Here is an 18,700-nt window from a genome sequence, read left to right as displayed (position 1 = left end):
TTCTAAACCCAATACAAACAACGTGTCTCCAAGCGACACGTGTGAGCGACACCATGGACACGCACTCCTTCACCTCTGAGTTACACAAGACATTCCACTGCCAGACCGTCCAAAAACTCTTCTCCAAGTATCAATGGGTGACCGAGCGTGACAATTTTTAAACCACTAACTCAAGTAACACACACGGAACTTTCAAACTTAACAATTGCAATCATTGTAGCAACTGAAGCATAAACTTCAATCAAAAGAAAATTAAGTGATCATGAAATAGGTATTACACTAAATTATAAAAAAATGTATTTATTAAAACTTGTTCTGTGACGTTTCCCTTATGCTTACCGTTATCGTTGTTCATCTTATTTTTTATATAAAGTTTTAACATACGACTTTTTTTATAAATCTGCTCGGTTATTTATACAAGTAATTTTAAGTTTAAATGTTGTCAATTTTAAATACTGTCTTAGCTTTTTTTGGTTTGGTCGACTTTCTCAAACAGAAGTTTATGAACTATTTCTCCAGTCATTGATCTGGCCGGAGGGTATGTCCGCTCATCTCCACCGGGGCAGCAGCCAATGGACGCGGGGGGCGGGTACACGCCACTAGGGGAGTTGTCTCTCGCCCTCAGAGGTGATTGGAGCTGCTCAAAAAGGACAGACCCGCTTCTTCTGCCCTTGTGGTCCTGGTCTGCTCGAACAGAAATAGAAGTGTCTGAGCAGAGACGAGTTGCCGCGGAGACCCTGGACACGCACAGGCGGCACGACCCGGTACAACTTTGAGCGCCACCACCACTGCAGAGGGTCCCCGGCTTCACGCGAAGCCGCAGACATCCACAGAGACCGCCATAATATAATAACACCGTTATTACTGTGACCAGAGGAGCCTCTTGAATCCACCTTGACGTTCATTGTTGTCGGAATGGCGCTGGACATCGCTGCGGGGAGTGTGGGAGGTAAGCTAACGAGTTAGCATCAGGTTAGCTTCATGAATCTCAGTTTTCCTAAATTAACCTCAATTAAGATTTACTTTTAATCTTTCAATATTAGTTGTGATGTTGATATAACGTCACGAAACCATTTTTATTTGTAATAGAAAAAGTTTCAAGTAGTCAACTTGACGTAGGACTAGCAGGAATGCCCGGATGTAAGAAGCAACATTCCTGACTAATGACTCACACATACATAGGTTACACACCTGTACGCGCCCACACACAGACACGCATCATCACACACTGCAATAACAAAAAAGTTATGTTGCAAACTCACGAACCCACAAAACCAAACTTACTACACACATGATTGATTTACCTGGTTTCCACCTCCAGCGAGTGTGTGTGAAATTTTCCAGCTGTTTAGTCTCCAGTCAAGGACAAGTGATAACAGTGATGAGCTCAAGAGCTGCAGGTGCAATTCTACTCTGGAAGCTGGTCATGTTTGAGCCTGAATAGTCTCGCAGACTGACCACAGCAAGAGTCTTAAACACTTACTGTGGTGGTCAGTTTAATGTCTGGGGGGTCAGGGGGATGATCTTGATGAGCCTCACGTGACCGGGTACTGCAATGCTACATTAAAAAAATAAATAAATAAACATCTCGAAAGATGGAGCTGACTCTGCGGATTCCTTAAAAGGTTTAATTGTTCAGTCAGAAGTTTTTTTTCAAGACAAACTCAAGTGACTCTTCTTTAGTCGTTTTAGGTTCTGGATGAATCCTCGGTGACCCCACAGACGAGTAGGAACCATGTTTGTCGGTGCTAACTAGGGGTGTATTGATTTAAAAACAAAAAGAAACCCTTATTTTATGGGGTTTTTTGTGCAGATATTCAGTATTAAACTTACATGAAGCACTCATTACACCCACCACAGCCTAGGGGACAATGAGATCCTGTAGAAAGCTGAGGACGAGAGGATGCACTCGACTCCAGCAGCTTTTAAAGCTCATGTCTGGACATATATTGGTTTAAAGTCAAATGAAAGAAGTTACAACTTCGTCAAGACCCATTTGGTCTGTAAGTTCAGCAACACCAGAGTCAAGTACTCGACAGTACTAAGAATATATCCTTGTTCCTACAGTATTACAATACATTGTATATGAGATTCGTATTGCCAGAATAATGGCCGATACACTCCTGTAGTGCTACCATTCGAACATAAACAACTTCTATAGATGAGCAACAACAAAAAACACAACGTAGTTCAGGGTTTGATTACACAACACACCCGCACATACCAGAGGAAGAATCACACCTGATTTCCTCTCGCACAACAAGCCAAGATTGACCGAAAATAAGTTTGTTAAACGTTCCTGAGAGTGATTTGAATATAGCGATGGTAACAATGCGATGCTAACCGGTTTCTAAAGGAGTGGACCGCAGACCGAGTCAAGGACGAAGTTGTCGTCATCACGCGTTCCATGTGGCCCCACATGGGTCGTGTTTGCTCAGGGATGACATCACATGTTTGATCTAAGTCATTAAGGGATGAGTGTGTGTGTGTCCAGGTGCAGCCGGCGTTCTGGTGGGACACCCGTTCGACACGGTGAAGGTGGGTGTCTTTGTTTACTCCGGTTAGCAAACTAGTCCAGGTCCAGATTTTAAGTCATGATGCTGAAGTTTTTTTCCAGATTAAATGATGGTGCCAGATTTAATAAGGGAAATATTTAGATCTGAAATGTTTGACCGCAGGCGTACCTGTGGACTTAGGTTAGGTAGAACTTTATTGTTTACTTGTGATGTATGTGAACTTTTACGTTTCATTATGTATTTTGAACAAGTGATCATATAATTAAAGTTTTTTTTTTGTTGTAAATGTAGATTTCTCTTTACTTATTTCTGTTTTCTTCTCGTAAAAATATATTTTGTGCTCGAGTTTGACTTTGATACATGTTTTAATTGTCGTTATAAAACCAAGTGAATTAAATATACGTTTTTTTAATTATCAATGAAAGTTTAAAACATTTTTAAAAGTTGTTTGGCGAGTCTGTGTGTCCGTTAGTGTGTCGTTCCCCTTGTGTGTTTGGTGTGAGAGTGTGTGTGTGTGTGTGTGTGTGTGTGGGTCCGAGGGTGTTTAACAGCAACAGTGTCACTGTGTTGTAGATGAGCCATAAACAAGCTCTCCACGGGGAAGTGACGTCGTAAGTACGGTCCAGGTTACATTGACTCACCCCTTCTCCCCCTTGACCGCATGAAGTCTGTGGCACCAGTGACGATGCTCATGTCGTCCACAGGTGCGGCTGCAGGTCCAGAGCGTCGATCGCCCTCTGTACCGTGGAACCTACCACTGCTTCCAGTCCATCAGGCGGCAAGAGTCGGTGAGTCTCACGCTTTTCCTGTCATGACTCGGGCTTGTCCGACTGTCCGCTCGTAACATTTACACTCTTGCGTAACAATTCCTGGAGTGAGCTCCTAAAATACCCCTCGAGGTGTGAGCTGCAAGTTGTGGGGTCGCGTTACAACTAGCTAGAGTTCAGATACTGGATTTAGCACCTGAACTCACCTGAGAGCTGCTTCCACTACACTATAATTTCTTTTTACAATACCATATTGATTTATCTTTTATGTTGGCTATAATATAGCACCTTTTTGAAGTGGCTATACAAGAATAACATTTTTTTTTCTGACTTAATGGAAGGGCTTTGTTGTGATGGGATTTAGATGCGTTTTAAGGGGAGACAGTCTCTTTCACTAGTGGTTATTTAGTGCAACTGCGTGTAACTGGTTACATGACAGTCACAACGCTCAACTACAGTACATGTGTTGAAAACATTTTTTTTAAGTTGTAGTTCCTACAGCAGTATTGAATCGTTGTGTCCGTGTCGTGATACTTTTCACCAAATTCTTGCCGATGCACAGCCCTACGTGCTGCCTCTGATGCTTCTGTGTCCCTGCAGACTCTGGGTTTGTACAAGGGCGTCGGGTCGCCCATGGTGGGTCTCTCCTTCATCAACGCCATCGTCTTCGGCGTGCATGGGGACACCATGCGTAAACTGGGCCGCGACACGCCCCTGAACCAGTTCCTGGCCGGCGCGGCGGCCGGTGGAATCCAGTGCGTGGTCTGCTGCCCGATGGAGCTCGCCAAGACCCGCATGCAAATGCAGGGGACCGGCGAGAAGAAGTCCACAAGGAAGCTGTACAAGAACTCTCTGGACTGTCTAGTGCGGATCTACAAGAAGGAGGGGATCCGAGGGATCAACCGGGGCATGGTGACCACGCTGCTGCGAGACACGCCGGGCTTCAGCGTCTACTTCCTGACTTACGACGTGCTGAGGCGCTCGCTGGGCTGCGAGCCCGAAGACTCCTACATGATCCTGAAGCTGCTGTTCGCCGGCGGGATGTCGGGCATCGCCTCCTGGCTCTCCACCTATCCCATCGACGTGATCAAGTCGCGCTTGCAGGCGGACGGCGTGGGCGGCGTGAACCAGTACAGCGGCATCATGGACTGCGTGCGGCAGAGCGTGAAGAGGGAAGGATTGAGGGTCTTCACCCGCGGACTCACTTCCACACTGCTGCGGGCGTTCCCCGTAAACGCCGCCACCTTCTCCACCGTGACGCTCTTCCTGATGTGCATGCGGCGGGAGGAAGAATGCGTCATGCAGGACTCGGACACTCAGGCCGTCCTGATGCAGGCGCCGAGCACGCAGCCCACTAGCATGTGATGCTGCTGCGGGTGGATATTTAAGTGACTTTTGTAAATAAGTTGCACTTTTTTTTGTAAAAAGTCCTCGAAACTAGATTGTACTTAAAGTTTAAACTTGAACCTCTGGGGGGCGCTGCAGCGTCGTCAGATCGTACATATCCTCACAAATACATGTTATTGTTACCAAACATGCAGTTAACAGGACGCTAATGAAGCAAACTGGAGTCAGGCTGAAGGTCAAAACAAGTTTTTAACCAATCATTTTAAATCTTGTAAACCAATTTAAAAGGGAATTCTGCTGATAAACTATCATCTGATCAAAGGATTTTTTTTTTTTTTTCTTTTTTTTTTTAAATCAACAGATTTTAAAATTCTTTTTTTTTAGACTTTTAATTGTTTTACAACAGTTGTTGGGGTGAATAAATAAACATGAATTAAACTTAAGTTACATACAAATGTTACATCTCGTCACCACCGGGTCATGGTCAGGTCAACTGCCGTTGAAAGAATTATTTATTGCAACATCTCTTGATCGTCACTTTGTCTGAACTGCTGATTTGAATCATGTCAACATTCTGAGGTCAATGATTCAATAAAGTTATTTTTTTCTACTCCCGCTGTGATTTCATTAACCATATTGCCATGGTAACTATCCAGTCAGAACGAGATGTGAATAAAAAGTGGTCGTCTTGGCAACAGGACCAGACCTATACTGAGGAGGACGAGAGCTTGATGAATATAAACATTTAAAAACCATTTTGTCAGAAGTGATTACGTGTTTATAACAGATGAAGTTAATTGTAGCGTTGCCATGGTTGTTTATGTGAGGAACTACCGACCTCTAGTGGGCGTTACTTGGAATGACTTGAAAAATTCACTTGACGATGATGACGCCCTCTAATGGACGTTTGGCAAACTACATTTACAACAGCCAACATAAATGTTCCTTTACAAAAAAGAATTCATATTCACAATAAATTAGTCTTGAAGTTTCCAAGCGTTTCACCGGGTCAGCTGCCCTTCCCGCTCTTCAACGAGCTGAGAACAAATGAGTCGCAGGAATATCGCAGGAAGCGGAAAAGTTCTTCTGCTCTGTGTCGACTCAAACGTGCCCCTTTCTGGAGAGACTCCACTGAGCTGAAGGGAAAAAGAAAGCGATAAAGAGGGGGAAGAAGAGACAGAAAGTGATGGAGGATGATGGGCGTTACCTTCGTGCCAGAGCCACCATAGACGGGAAGTTCTGGGTCATGTAAAGCGCCTGGACCCTGTTCACCGACGGGAGGTTCTGGCAGAACTGCAGCGCCCGCTGCCGCTGAACTTTGACCTCTGGGTTCACGTCAATGCCGTGACCTTTGCGTAGCTCCAGTCGACCCAGTTCTGCGAGCAGATTCGTGCTCTCCTCTGTGCTGTCGCTCCACAGAAGACGGACGCCACTCGATACCAGCGCCGCCACCGTGCTGTCGTAGTATCGGGTTCTCTGAAAAGGTCGCGGCGTCTCACCTATGAGCGGGACACAAATGGTCGTAAGAGAACCAACCAGAACCTCAGCTACCAATCACACCTTGTTTTGTGTCAAGAAAAACTGTCTTTGGGCTTTTAACCTGAACCTCCAGCAGCTCCTCGTCATCCAGACCCTTTAGCACCCTCACCCTTCACCAGAACCTTAACCAACTTCGGTAATGCAGACATACTATCGATGGCTTACTGACCCGGTTTGGTCCGGTCCTTCTCCACGATCAAACAGACGCGCTCGAAGCGGCTCAGCAGACTCGTCACTCGCTCCGTCAGTCTCTTGCGGTTCTGCATGGCGGCGAGGTTGGACTGCAGGTGGCGCTCCACAGCGGTCCGGTTGCTGACGATGAAGTAACTCCCGTCCAGCGAGCAGACGTGGACGGTGGCGCCGTGGTGGTGCCGGAGTCGGGCTATGAGCTCGGCGCTGCTTCCGATGCAGCGACCGTCCACCAGGATGCGGACCAAACTCGTTCTGGACGCCGATTCTGAAGCGGGCTTTTGACCCGCCGGCGCCTGATGGTTCTCGACCTCGGTGAAGTCCAGCTGGTCGGACAGTTGGTGCTGGAGCTCAACGCTCTTCCGACACCTACTGATGGAAACGTTTTTTTTAACTTTCATCTTCATTCTCTTTTTTAAAACTTTTTTTTCTAAGAATTATTCCTTCTTAATAATTTAATTCAATAATTTGTATATTACAGGGTGGGATTAAGGTAAGGTAAAACTTTATTGATCCCTCAGGAGGTCTCCTTTGGGAAATTGTTTTTTTACAATAGCCAGCAATTTTTCATAAACAATAAAAAATAATACATAAAAAATAAAATAAGAAGAACATAAAGAGGAAGAACAAGATGACACAATCTAAGTCTAAAGACAAAGACAAAGAACATAGGTCAAGGAAAGAAAAACAACAAAGACAAAGATACAAAGACTAACATGGAACAGAACATCCAGATACTCTCACTCCACTCCTGCCCCCGAACTCAGAATTGTACAATTTAATAGCCCGAGGGATGAATGAGTCCCTGAGTCTATTTGTTTTGCACCTGGGTAGGAGCATTCGTGCACTCATTCTGCTTCTCTGCTCACTGATGACAGTGCTGAGAGGATGACTGTCATCGTCCATGATATATATAGTATGATGGACAGTAGTTTGTTCAATGATCTCCTCTCAGCAACTGTCACCAGTGAGTCCAGCTTCATTCCAACCACAGAACCAGCCCTCCTGATCAACCTGTCCAACCTGTTGACACTCCTCTTGGACACATTTCCACCCCAACACACCACAGCATAGAACAGGACACTGGCCACCACAGACTGGTAGAACATGCAGAGGAGCTTCTTGCAGATGTTAAATGAACGAAGCCTCCTCAGAAAGTACAGTCTACTCTGAACCTTCTTATACACATGGTCTGTGTTGCAGGACCAGTCCAGTTTACTGTCCATCCACACACCGAGGTACTTATAGTTGTCCACTATCTCCACCTCGTCGCCTCTGATGGACACTGGACGTGGCTTTGTCCTGGACCTCCCGAAATCCAAGACCAGCTCCTTGGTTTTTGAGGTGTTCAGCTGCAAGTGGTTCCTCTCACTCCAGTCCACAAAGTCACGTATCAGACTCCTGTACTCGTCTTCGCTGTTGTCCCTGATGCATCCAACAATGGCAGTGTCGTCAGCATACTTCTGGACGAGACTCAGCTCTGAGTTGTAGCAGAAGTCTGAAGTGTAGATGGTGAAGAGGAGAGGGGCCAGTACTGTCCCCTGAGGTGCTCCTGTACTGCACACCATAGTGTCAGACTTGATGTCCTTCAGCCTGACATACTGTGGTCGATCAGTAAGATAGTCCGTAATCCAGGAGACCAGACCAGGGTCCACATGCATCTTAGTCAGTTTGTCCTGCAGCAGAGTGGGTTGGATAGTGTTGAAGGCACTAGAAAAGTCCAGGAACAGGATTCTCACTGAACCGCTTCCTTTATCCAAGTGGGAGTAGGTCCGATGCAGGAGGTGAAGGATGGCATCTTCCACACCAACTGCTGGCTGGTAGGCAAACTGCAGGGGGTCTTGCGCGTGCTTGACTTGTGGCGTAAGATGTTTGAGGACCAGCCGCTCCAGTGTCTTCATCAGCTGCGAAGTCAGTGCCACCGGTCTGTAATCGTTCAGCACACTCGGTCGGATCTTTTTAGGGACTGGAACGATACAGGAAGTCTTCCACAGAGTTGGTACTTTCCCCAGCCGTAGACTGAGGTTGAAGACATGCTGGAGTGGCTCAGCTAGTTCAGCAGCGCAGGTCTTTAGCAGTCGAGCAGACACCTTATCAGGACCAGCAGCCTTCCCTGGACGAATCCTCCGAAGTACATCCTGTACCTGGAGTGAGGTGAAGCTGGGAAGTGGTTCTGTGGAGCTGGGGGGGGCACAAGAAGGTGGGGCAGGTCCTGAGGCGGGCAGCAGTGAGGGTGAGGTGACCTGCTCAAACCTGTTGAAAAAGTTGTTCAGTCCATTTGCCTCATCCACCGTGTCCACTGCAGTCAGAGAGGCCTTGGTCTTGTGTCCAGTGATGGTTTTAACACCATCCCAGACCTCTCTTATTTCTTCTCGGCTCAGCTTCTCCTCCAACCTCCTCCTGTAGGTGTCCTTTGCCTCCTTCAAGCATCGCTTCACCTCCTGCTGAGCTGACCTCATGGCGTCCCTGTCTCTGCTCCTGAATGCCACTTTCTTCCTGTTAAGGACATCCTTGACCTCCTTTGTTACCCACGGTTTATTATTAGGGTAACAGCGGACAGTCTTAGTAGGGGCGACAACGTCCAAACAGAAATTTAAATAATCTGTTAGACAGTGTGTCTGTCCCTCGATGTCCTCACCATGAGACCTCAGCAGCACATCCCAGTCTGTTGTTTCAAAGCAGTCTCTGATGGCGTCCTCCACAGCTGGTGTCCACTTTCTGATTGTCTTAGTGGTCACAGTCTGTCTCTGCACCAGAGGAGTGTACTGTGACTGAAGGTGGACCAGGTTGTGATCGGACCTTCCAAGTGGAGGAAGAGGTTTGGCTCTGTAGGCGTCCTTCAAGTTGGAATAAAGAAGGTCAATTGTCCTGTTATTCCTGGTGGGACAATCCACGGCCTGATGGAAAGTAGGCAGAGTAGAGTCCAGGTTGGCATGATTAAAGTCTCCAGAGATGATGATAAACGCGTCAGGATTTTGATTCTGAAGTCGAGCTGTCATTGTGTGGATCTTCTCACAGGCAGATGCAGCCGCAGCGCTCGGAGGAATGTAGACACACAGCGCGATCACGTGACTGAACTCACGCGGTAGATAATATGGACGCATGCTGACAGCCAACAGTTCTAAATCTTGACAACAAGAGACTTTCTTCACAGTAACGTGTCCCGGACTACACCAGCGTTTATTCACGTACATGATCAGACCTCCTCCTCTGCGCTTCCCACACGCGCGCGCGTCTCTGTCCGCTCTGATGGTGCTGAAACCAGGCAGATCCACGTGTGAGTCCGGAGTCAGCTGAGTGAGCCACGTCTCCGTGAAGATCAACAAGCTGCTCTCTCTGTAGATCCGCTGGTTGTTGAGGGCAGACAGCTCGTCGATCTTATTCGTCAGTGAATTGACGTTCCCCATCGTGATCGTTGGGATCGTTGGTCTGTGACGTCTCCGATTGTCCGTTAGCTTAGCCTTTAGCCGCTTCCCTGCCCGACAGCCTCTGTAACGGCGCTGAAGTTCGATCGGGATCTTGTGGCGATCTCCAGCCCGTGCCATTGACTTCAGCGACAGTAGATCCTCTCTTGAGTAAACAAGACGATTCTTTCCATGTTCAAAAGTATCCATTTAAAAAGATTATAGTAAAAAATTAATAAAAAACAGAAAATTATAGAAATTGCTGCGGAGCTACTGGAAGAGGCAGCCGTCCTCGTCGGCGCCTTTAATGACTAAGGGATCGTTTAAGACTATAAGATTACTATATAAGATTATTATATATTTTCTAATTAAATTCATTATCAGTTAATAATATTATTCATATTCATTATGTTTTGTATTGAAATAATTTTTAAAACATAATTTAATTGGAAAAAACTGAATATTTTCTAAATTAATTTAATGTTTTTTACACACATAATTTGATATTCTAATTCCAATAGTTTAAAAATAAATGGTAATTAAGCCTTTTAAATTCTGCATAAATTAAAAAAATATATATTCAAAAATCAATCAATAGATATTAATAATGGAAAATATTTTTCAAAATATATAAAATATTAAATCCCAATATCAAAAGAAATTCAAAGTTTCAACAAATCAAACTACTCAATATTCTGATGCCACCGATATACTTCTATACCCACCCACCTGTCAATCACCGGAGGGTCCCGCCCTTGACTTGATGATGATGATGGTTTGACTGGAGGCGGCTCCTCCTCCCTGACTCCTCCCCCTTCTACTTCCTCCTCACTCGAGTCCACAACCCGGATCAACCGCGTCTTCTTGGTTCCTCCCGTTGGCTTCGGAAGATCTTGTTTTCCAGCACGGACTCTATGCTGCAGCACGCGGCGCCGGGTAGCGTACTGACGCCTGCCGTCCACGTACGAGTTTTCGGGCATCAGATCCACGACCTCCTCCTGAGCGTCATCGATCTGCTCCTCCTCCTCCTCCTCCTCGCTACCCACCACGAAGCTGTCCTCCGCGTACGTCTCGTCCTGCTCCGGCACCTGGCGGAGAACGTTGTCACAAGAAATTCTGACAAGGCTGCAGCTGATCACTCACCTGCGAGAACACATCCATGTTTCCCAAGTTCCTGTAGGACATCTTGAAACGGCCGCCGGGGGCGGGGCTCTTCACCGACTTCAGGTAGACTCCTTGCATCTCCGAGTCTGAGAGACGGACGAACAGGAAGTGAGATTGGGCTCATGACCTCTACTTCCTGTTGTGAAATTGGCGACATTACCGTTGAGTCCTTGGCTCAGGTGTGTGTTGTTTACCACGAATCCGTCTAGCGAGTGGTTCTGATCGTCTCCGTCTTCTTCGTCCGAAGACACCTGCTCGTCATCTGAGAGCTCCGCCTCTTCATCCAGGAAGTGTCGCGCTGGGTTACGGGCTCGAGGCTGCAGAGAAGATTTGTTAGCAATAGAGCTGTGTAGCAATAATCTTTCGATACGATACGTTTAACGATACAAGAGCAGCTACACAATATATTGCGATACCAACAAGGATACATTTGTAGTATTTGAGTACTTGACTCTGGTGTTTCAGAAGTCACAGACCACATGACTCTAGATTTAATTTGTTTTGAAACCAAAATATGTACAAACATCAGCTTTAAAAGCTGCTAGAGTCAACTGTATCCTCTCGTCCTCAGTCATCGCTGGGATCTCGTGGGATTTCTTAGTTCCTTTAGCTTCGGAGGTTGTAATAACTGCTGCCATCTAGCGGCTGGAAGTTTAATTGTATAAAAATCTATACAGTACTGTTGAATATAGATATAGAAGTAACATAAAAAAAACACTATATTTATGTGTCAAAATGTTGATGTTTTCTCACACCCCTGATCAGGAAAACCAGTGAGTGTGAACAGAAAGTTAAGTGCCAACCTTTGTTCTGGCCTTCGGGGGGCGCAATCGGTTGCTCTCGCACGCTGGAAGTCTGAACGCAGTCGGGCGCTGGAAGTCGTCGCCATCGTCGTCGTCCACCTGCTCAGACTGGACGAGATCAAGTGGGCCAGTCTGATGAAACCGACATGATGCATTCAGGGACGACTGGGCTCTTACTGTGTCGAGCAGCTTTGCTCGTCTCCTGCCGACGAGGAGCGGCGACTCAGCAACGGAGGCGTTGGTCTGCTCGGACATGCGGCGTCAGAAAAAACATGCGATTTCATTCACTTACAAGTGTCAATAAAGTTTTGATTCAGAAGTAACGCTCACCGAGTCCGGAGAAAAGACAAGTTTGTGTTGACGCCTGCGTTTGGTCACAACTTCCTCTTCCTCACTGTCACTGTCGTCTGGAGAAGACGAGGACACACTTGAAACAGGATCCAACAAAATAAAGGAACTGCACAACTACACATGTGTATTATGGAAGTAAATCAGTGCCATCAGAATATTGAATGTTTAGATTTTGAAATGTTTTTTTATGCATTGCAGTTTTTAATTGAATAGCGTAATTTAATGTCTATATTGTAAAGTTTAATTATTGACTCTTTTTTTTTAAAACATAGAGTTTGATGTTTTAATAATAATAATAAAAAAAAAAAAAAATTAAATTAATTTTTTTTATATTTTATACAGTCTGGTGGCACCATTTACTTATTTTATATTGACTTTAAAAGGCTATACATTTTAAAATATTGTGTATATGTGTATTGGAATTAGAATATCAAACTATGTGTAAAAAATGCATTTCATTTTACTTAAATCAATGAATCCAACCTAACTTACTTACTTTTTAGTATGCAAATTATTTTTCAATTTCAATCAATTTCAAAATAAAATACAAATTCGACTTTTCAATATATAAATTATTAAATCAATTATTAAATAATAAACGTTAATCAATATTAAAAATTAAAATAAATAAATGCAATGATATACATTCATAGTACAAACGATCCTCTCACACAAACACACCTGGCTGTAGAGAGAAGTCCGACACAAAGTTCACTTCTGGTCCTTTGGCGGGTGTGGGTCGACTCGTCTGTTCAGGGCGGCATGTGACCCTGGCTGACTGGGCCAGTGGTGAAGTCTTGGCTGCTGCGGGTCTCTGGACACTGGGGGGCGTTAAGAAGGGGACCTGACGTGAGCGTGTGTGCAGCAGGTTCTGGGGGGTGGAACAGTGGATGGCGGCGGGCTTGCTGGACTCTGGGGGTTTTGCCGAGTCAGGAGAGTGGATCAGAGGCCCTTCTTCCTCTTCAGAGTCTAGAGAGTAGCCGAGGTCAAAGTTGACGGAGAAGTGGTCATGTGAGCTTCTGTCTGTGGATCTAGAGTCTCCAGGAGTTCTATTGTCGGAGTGGACTTGAGCCTCGGTGGTGAGGCTTGTTGAGGCGTTCGGGTTCTCGGTGTGTTCAGTGTCTTCTGGCGTGGGGACATCTGGGATGGTCATTTGAAGAAAGTCTTCGTCCGCGAACAGGTCAATACTCTGGTCTACTGCAAAGTCCAGTTGATCTTCTGACCTGTCTGGACCTTTCATGTCTTTCCTGCCTGCGTCTGTTGCCTCCCTCTGATCCACCAAGACCTCCTGGTCCGGCTCCTGAAGCCCAGAAGATCCACCATCATCTTCATCCTCATCATCATTATCAAAAAGGTCATCCCATGTTGGGCTGTTGACCTCATCTCTGACCATGGCTGGTTGAAGGTCCGGCAGACCCTGGAGTTCTTCGTCCATGACTTCTTCACCATCATCATCATCATCATCATCTACGTCCAGCGTGAAACTGACCATGAAGGGTTGAGGTTCCTCTGGCTCGGGAATCTCCAGGAAATCATCAACAACAGGCAGGAGTGGCGGAGGAGATCTGGAGAGGAGCTCGGTTACGTTAGCCAGGATGAGTTTATGGGTCTCATTGTCACCAAAGACCCCCTTGGGAGGATCAGGATCCCAGCTGGGAAGATAGAACTGAGCCTGAAGTTCCTGGTCGTCCTGCTCAGGAGCATCACCTGAAGGTCTCACCTCCTGAACCTCCTCCTCAAAATCAGGAGGGCCAGAGACATCCGGCACGGACGTCCCAATCTGGACTTGGGTTGGAGAGTTTGTTAAGAAGGTTCTGGTCTCTTGGACCTCCTGGTTTACCGACGTCAGTTTAAATGTCGGAGCGAGAGTGTTCTGTTTGGTTTTGGTCTTCGGTCTCTTCCGGGTCACATGCTGGTCTGGTCTTGTTTTCAGGACTGGGTTGTGGCTCACCAGCTGCTGCTCGTACAGACACTCCCCCTGAAGAAGAAGGAGGACGGGACAATCAATTGAGGGACCTTTGAACCCATCACCTATAACCATAACCTGGTCCACCTTCAGTCACAGTACATTCCTCTGGTGCAGAGACAGACTGTGACCACTAAGACAATCAGAAAGTGGACACCAGCTGTGGAGGACGCCATTAGAGCTTAGTTGCTTTGAAACAAACAGACATCGAGGGACAGACACACTGTCTAACGGATTATTTAAATTTCTGCTTGGACGTTGTCTCCCCTACTTAGACTGTTTGCTGTTACCCTAATAATAAACTGTGGGTAACAAAGGAGGTCAAGGATGTCCTTAACAGGAAGAAAGTGGCTTTCAGGAGCAGAGACAGGGACGCCATGAGATCAGCTCAGCAGGAGGTGAAGCGATTCTTGAGGGAGGCAAAGGACACCTACAGGAGGAGGTTGGAAGAGAAGCTGAGCCGAGAAGAAATAAGAGAGGTGGTGTTAAAACCATCACTGGACACAAGACCAAGTCCTCTCTGACTGCAGTGGACACGGTGGAGGAGGCAAACGGACTAAACAACTTTTTCAACAGGTTTGAGCAGGTCACCTCACCCTCACTGCTGCCCGCCTCAGGACCTGCCCCACCTTCTTGTGCCCCCCTCAGCTCCTCACAACCACTTCCCAGCTTCACCTCACTCCAGGTACAGGATGTACTTCGGTAAGGTGTCTGCTCGACTGCTAAAGACCTGCGTTGCTGAACTAGCTGAGCCACTCCAGCATGTCTTCAACCTCAGTCTACGGCTGGGGAAAGTACCAACTCTGTGGAAGACTTCCTGTATCGTTCCAGTCCCGAAAAAGATCCGACTGAGCGTGCTGAACGATTACAGACCGGTGGCACTGACTTCGCAGCTGATGAAGACACTGGAGCGGCTGGTCCTCAAACATCTCAGGCCACAAGTCCAGCACGCGCAAGACCCCCCTGCAGTTTGCCTACCGGCCAGCAGTTGGTGTGGAAGATGCCATCCTTCACTTCCTGCATCGGACCTACTCCCACCTGGTTAAAGGAAGCGGTTCAGTGAGAATCCTGTTCCTGGACTTTTCTAGTGCCTTCAACACTATCTAGCCCACTCTGCTGCAGGACAAATTGACACAGATGCATGTGGACTGTGGTCTGGTCTCCTGGATTACGGATTATCCTACTGATCGACCACAGTATGTCAGGCTGAAGGACATCACGTCTGACACTGTGGTGTGCAGTACAGGAGCACCTCAGGGGACAGTACTGGCCCCTCTCCTCTTCACCATCTACACTTCAGACTTCTGCTACAACTCAGAGCTGAGTCTCGTCCAGAAGTATGCTGACGACAGCGAAGACGAGTATAGGAGTCCGATACGTGACTTTGTGGACTGTAGTGAGAGGAACCACTTGCATCTGAACACCTCAAAGACAAAGGAGCTGGTCTTGGACTTCGTAAGGTCCAGGATAAAGCCACGTCCAGTGTCCATCAGAGGCGACGAGGTGGAGATAGTTGACAACTATAAGTACCCCGGCGTGTGGCTGGACAGTAAACTGGACTGGTCCTGCAACACAGACCATGTATATAAGAAAGTTCAGAGTAGACTGTACTTTCTGAGGAGGCTCCGATCATTTAGCATCTGCAAGAAGCTCCTCTGCATGTTCTACCAGTCTGTGGTGGCCAGTGTCCTGTTCTATGCTGTGGTGTGTTGGGGTGGGAATGTGTCCAAGAGGAGTGTCAACAGGTTGGACAGGTTGATCAGAAAGGCTGGTTCTGTGGTTGGCATGAAGCTGGACTCACTGGTGACAGTTGCTGAGAGCAGATCATTGAACAAACTACTGTCCATCATGGATGATGACAGTCATCCTCTGAACACTGTCTGTGAGCAGAGAAGCAGAATGAGTGCACGAATGCTCCTACTCAGGTGCAAAACAAATAGACTCAAGGACTCATTCATCCCTCGGGCTATTAAATTACAATTCTGAGTTCGGGGGCAGGAGTGGAGTGAAAGTATCTGGATGTTCTGTTCTATGTTAGTTTTTGTATCCTTTGACTTTGTTATTTTTCTTTGACCTATGTTCTTTATCTTTAGACTTAGATTGTATCATCTTGTTCTTTCTCTTTATGTTCTTGTTCTTATTTTATTTTGATTTATTTTTTTATTTTTTATGAAAAATTGCTGTATTTTCTGTGGCTATTGGAAAAAAAACAATTTCAATGATCAATAAAGTTTTACCTACCTACCTACCTACCTCCCTCCCAAACACAGATTGTTTAAAAAATGTTCCTTTCAATTGAACAAGATACTCAATGTTCCTAAGTATTCTAATAATAACACATTTTTCCTACGTTTCTATTAGGACATGAAGTGGTCATCGGTCTATCTATAAAAAATTAACGGCATCACCAGGAATCTTAAAAAAAAAAAATTGTCGTCCCCTTTTCAAAGATGGTGTTGAAAATCACAAACCCTGAAGAAGATTTTTGAGGCTCATGTATGTGGGAAGATCAGTTTGACTACCTTATTATCTTTATGTATTTTTCCATCATGCTTCTGTGCTCACTGCCTCAGACAGTGACAGATTTCCCTCTGCTCTTATCAACACTGAAACATTTGAAGGTTTAGTAACGTCACTATAGCAACTGAGTGTCACCTTTAGACTTTAGACTTTCTTTTGTCATTGAACAGAAAAAAGCAGTGAAACTGGCTTGGCAACCGTTAAAAAACACAGCAGAGTGAACATATATATAAAAAGTATAAATACAAATAAGTTAAAAATAGTGCAATATGTTATAAATAGAATAAATACATAATATTTTAAATATTGCAAGTCATAGCTCAAGTCATATTTCATTCAGCAGTCTGATGGCCAGAGGAAAGAAGCCGTTTCTAAATCTTTCTGTTTTGCAGCGGATGCTGCGGAACCTTCTGCCAGACGCCAGGAGAGAGAACAGTCCAGTTAAAATTGGTTCAATTGGTAATTGGTAATCAAAATTGGTCAAATCCACTCGTTTCCCCTGGGTAAAATCATTCAGAGATTTCCTGATTTTCTTAGCACATTTTTGCGGATGACATCCAGCTCTACTGCTCTTTTGATCCAACTGAGCCCCAGAGGCTGAACAGCTTAGTCAATTGTTTGCTAGAAATCAAACAATGGCTGAGTGAAAACACTCTACAGCTAAATGTGGACAAAACTGAAACTCTGGTTAAATTACTTAAGTGACTTAGTTCAGTCTGTCAAACTTGGCCTGAGAAACCTGTGTGTTATATTGGACAAAAACATTTCTCTAGTTCAACACTGCAGAAAACTGGACAGAAACTGTTTCCTTCAACTGAGAAAAATCTCTAAATTTAGGAAAATGTTGTCACAACATGATCTGGAGCTTTTAATCCATGCATTTGTGTCTTCTCGTCTGGACTATTGTAACAGTTTGTTTTCATGTCTTAACAAGAAGGATGTGTCTCGCCTGCAGTTGATACAAAACTCTGCAGCGAGAATTCTGACCCGCTCAAGTAGAAGAACTCACATTTCTCCGATCCTTAAAACTCTTCACTGGCTGCCAGTTTCTTTCAGATCTATTCATGGTCAAGATCCTCCTTAAATCAGTGATCTGATCAAGCCTTACACCCCAGCTAGGGCTCAGGTCTGTGGATCAGAATCTACTGATGGTTCCTCGCACACGGTTCAGGACCAGAGGATAGAAATCCTTCCAGGCTGCAGCTCCTAAGCTTTGGAATGATCTTCCTCTCCTTCTCGATTGATTAATCTACTGAATCCTTCAGGAAACATCTTAAGACTTTCTTATTCGTGCAGCCTTTTCCCTGATTTTCTGGAACACCACTTTTTTCTCTGTGTTATCTTGATCTTTTTAGTGTATTATTATTATTATTATTATTATTATTATTATTATTATTATTATTATTTTTGATTGTTTAAGCACTTTGTGACCCTGGTCTAGAAAAGCGCTATATAATTATACATTACTTACTTGCTTACTTAGGTAATGTAGGTTTGTTACACAGACTTCCTGCTGCAACATAACCTGGGCGCCCCTGGTCTCACCTGACCTGGAAGTGATGCGTCTGGAGTGGCATCCCGCCAGGACTGGCAGGGTGCCATGCAATGAGTGGCCAGCAGGGGGGGGGGGTCAATAAGTTAGGGAACGGGGGTGTTGTTTACAGGTGCTTGTTAGAAAAGTGTGAGACTTCTAAAGTATAGAAGCACATCATCTAGGTTAGCATTTCAATTGCGTTACAAGCTAGCATCTCAACTTAGCAAGACTTTAAAGTCAACACCAATACAGTCTAAGAAATGTCTCAAGTGTAGAACAAAACAAACTGCGTTTTCTCGGCAACAGTCGTCTTCTGGTGTCTCAGTTGAGCGACTCTGACGCTCCCATAAACTTTTTATCATTAATGGAAACTCAATCACAGATTTCCATGTCAGCGCGTGTTTGTTTCCTCTATCCCGGTACAGTCAGACATCTGGGTCAGAACACTGTAACCCAGCGCTGTGATCTTATATAACAGTTCTGAGAACTCACAGTTACATAATCACAGAGGAGGCGGGACCGCTCCTCCCTCCTTCTTGCTCTTCCTCCTCCCATCATCCTCCAGGATCTATGTATTTCCCGGCCCGTCTGACACCATGG

The 18,700-nt window shown here is 45.5% G+C and overlaps 2 protein-coding genes across 2 annotated transcripts in view; one reads left to right on the top strand and one right to left on the bottom strand.

The window, feature by feature from the left end:
- Positions 1 to 647: 647 nt before the first annotated feature.
- Positions 648 to 5,240, top strand: slc25a29l (solute carrier family 25 member 29-like). The gene is made up of 4 exons (XM_087780440.1): positions 648 to 949; positions 2,495 to 2,538; positions 3,221 to 3,304; positions 3,884 to 5,240. The coding sequence occupies exons 1-4, from the start codon at positions 916 to 918 to the stop codon at positions 4,646 to 4,648; spliced, it is 927 nt and encodes a 308-aa protein (XP_087636566.1). The 5' UTR covers positions 648 to 915; the 3' UTR covers positions 4,649 to 5,240.
- A 115-nt stretch (positions 5,241 to 5,355) lies between these two features.
- Positions 5,356 to 18,700, bottom strand: part of fancm (FA complementation group M) — a 38,126-nt gene continuing 24,781 nt past the window's right edge. Inside the window, exons 14-23 of the mRNA XM_087780442.1 lie at positions 12,762 to 14,058; positions 12,060 to 12,136; positions 11,907 to 11,972; positions 11,730 to 11,837; positions 11,087 to 11,243; positions 10,906 to 11,012; positions 10,492 to 10,850; positions 6,339 to 6,730; positions 5,838 to 6,129; positions 5,356 to 5,766 (exon numbers count right to left, since the gene is read on the bottom strand). Coding sequence (XP_087636568.1) covers positions 5,640 to 5,766; positions 5,838 to 6,129; positions 6,339 to 6,730; positions 10,492 to 10,850; positions 10,906 to 11,012; positions 11,087 to 11,243; positions 11,730 to 11,837; positions 11,907 to 11,972; positions 12,060 to 12,136; positions 12,762 to 14,058 — 2,982 coding nt within the window. The 3' untranslated portion in view covers positions 5,356 to 5,639. The remainder of the gene's footprint in view (positions 5,767 to 5,837; positions 6,130 to 6,338; positions 6,731 to 10,491; positions 10,851 to 10,905; positions 11,013 to 11,086; positions 11,244 to 11,729; positions 11,838 to 11,906; positions 11,973 to 12,059; positions 12,137 to 12,761; positions 14,059 to 18,700) is intronic.

The sequence above is a fragment of the Callionymus lyra genome, chromosome 18 (genome assembly GCF_982586985.1).
Source record: "Callionymus lyra chromosome 18, fCalLyr1.hap1.1, whole genome shotgun sequence".
Classification (NCBI taxonomy): domain Eukaryota; kingdom Metazoa; phylum Chordata; class Actinopteri; order Syngnathiformes; family Callionymidae; genus Callionymus; species Callionymus lyra.
Note: the sequence above shows the minus strand (reverse complement) of the source record. Positions and strands in the feature narration are given on the sequence as shown.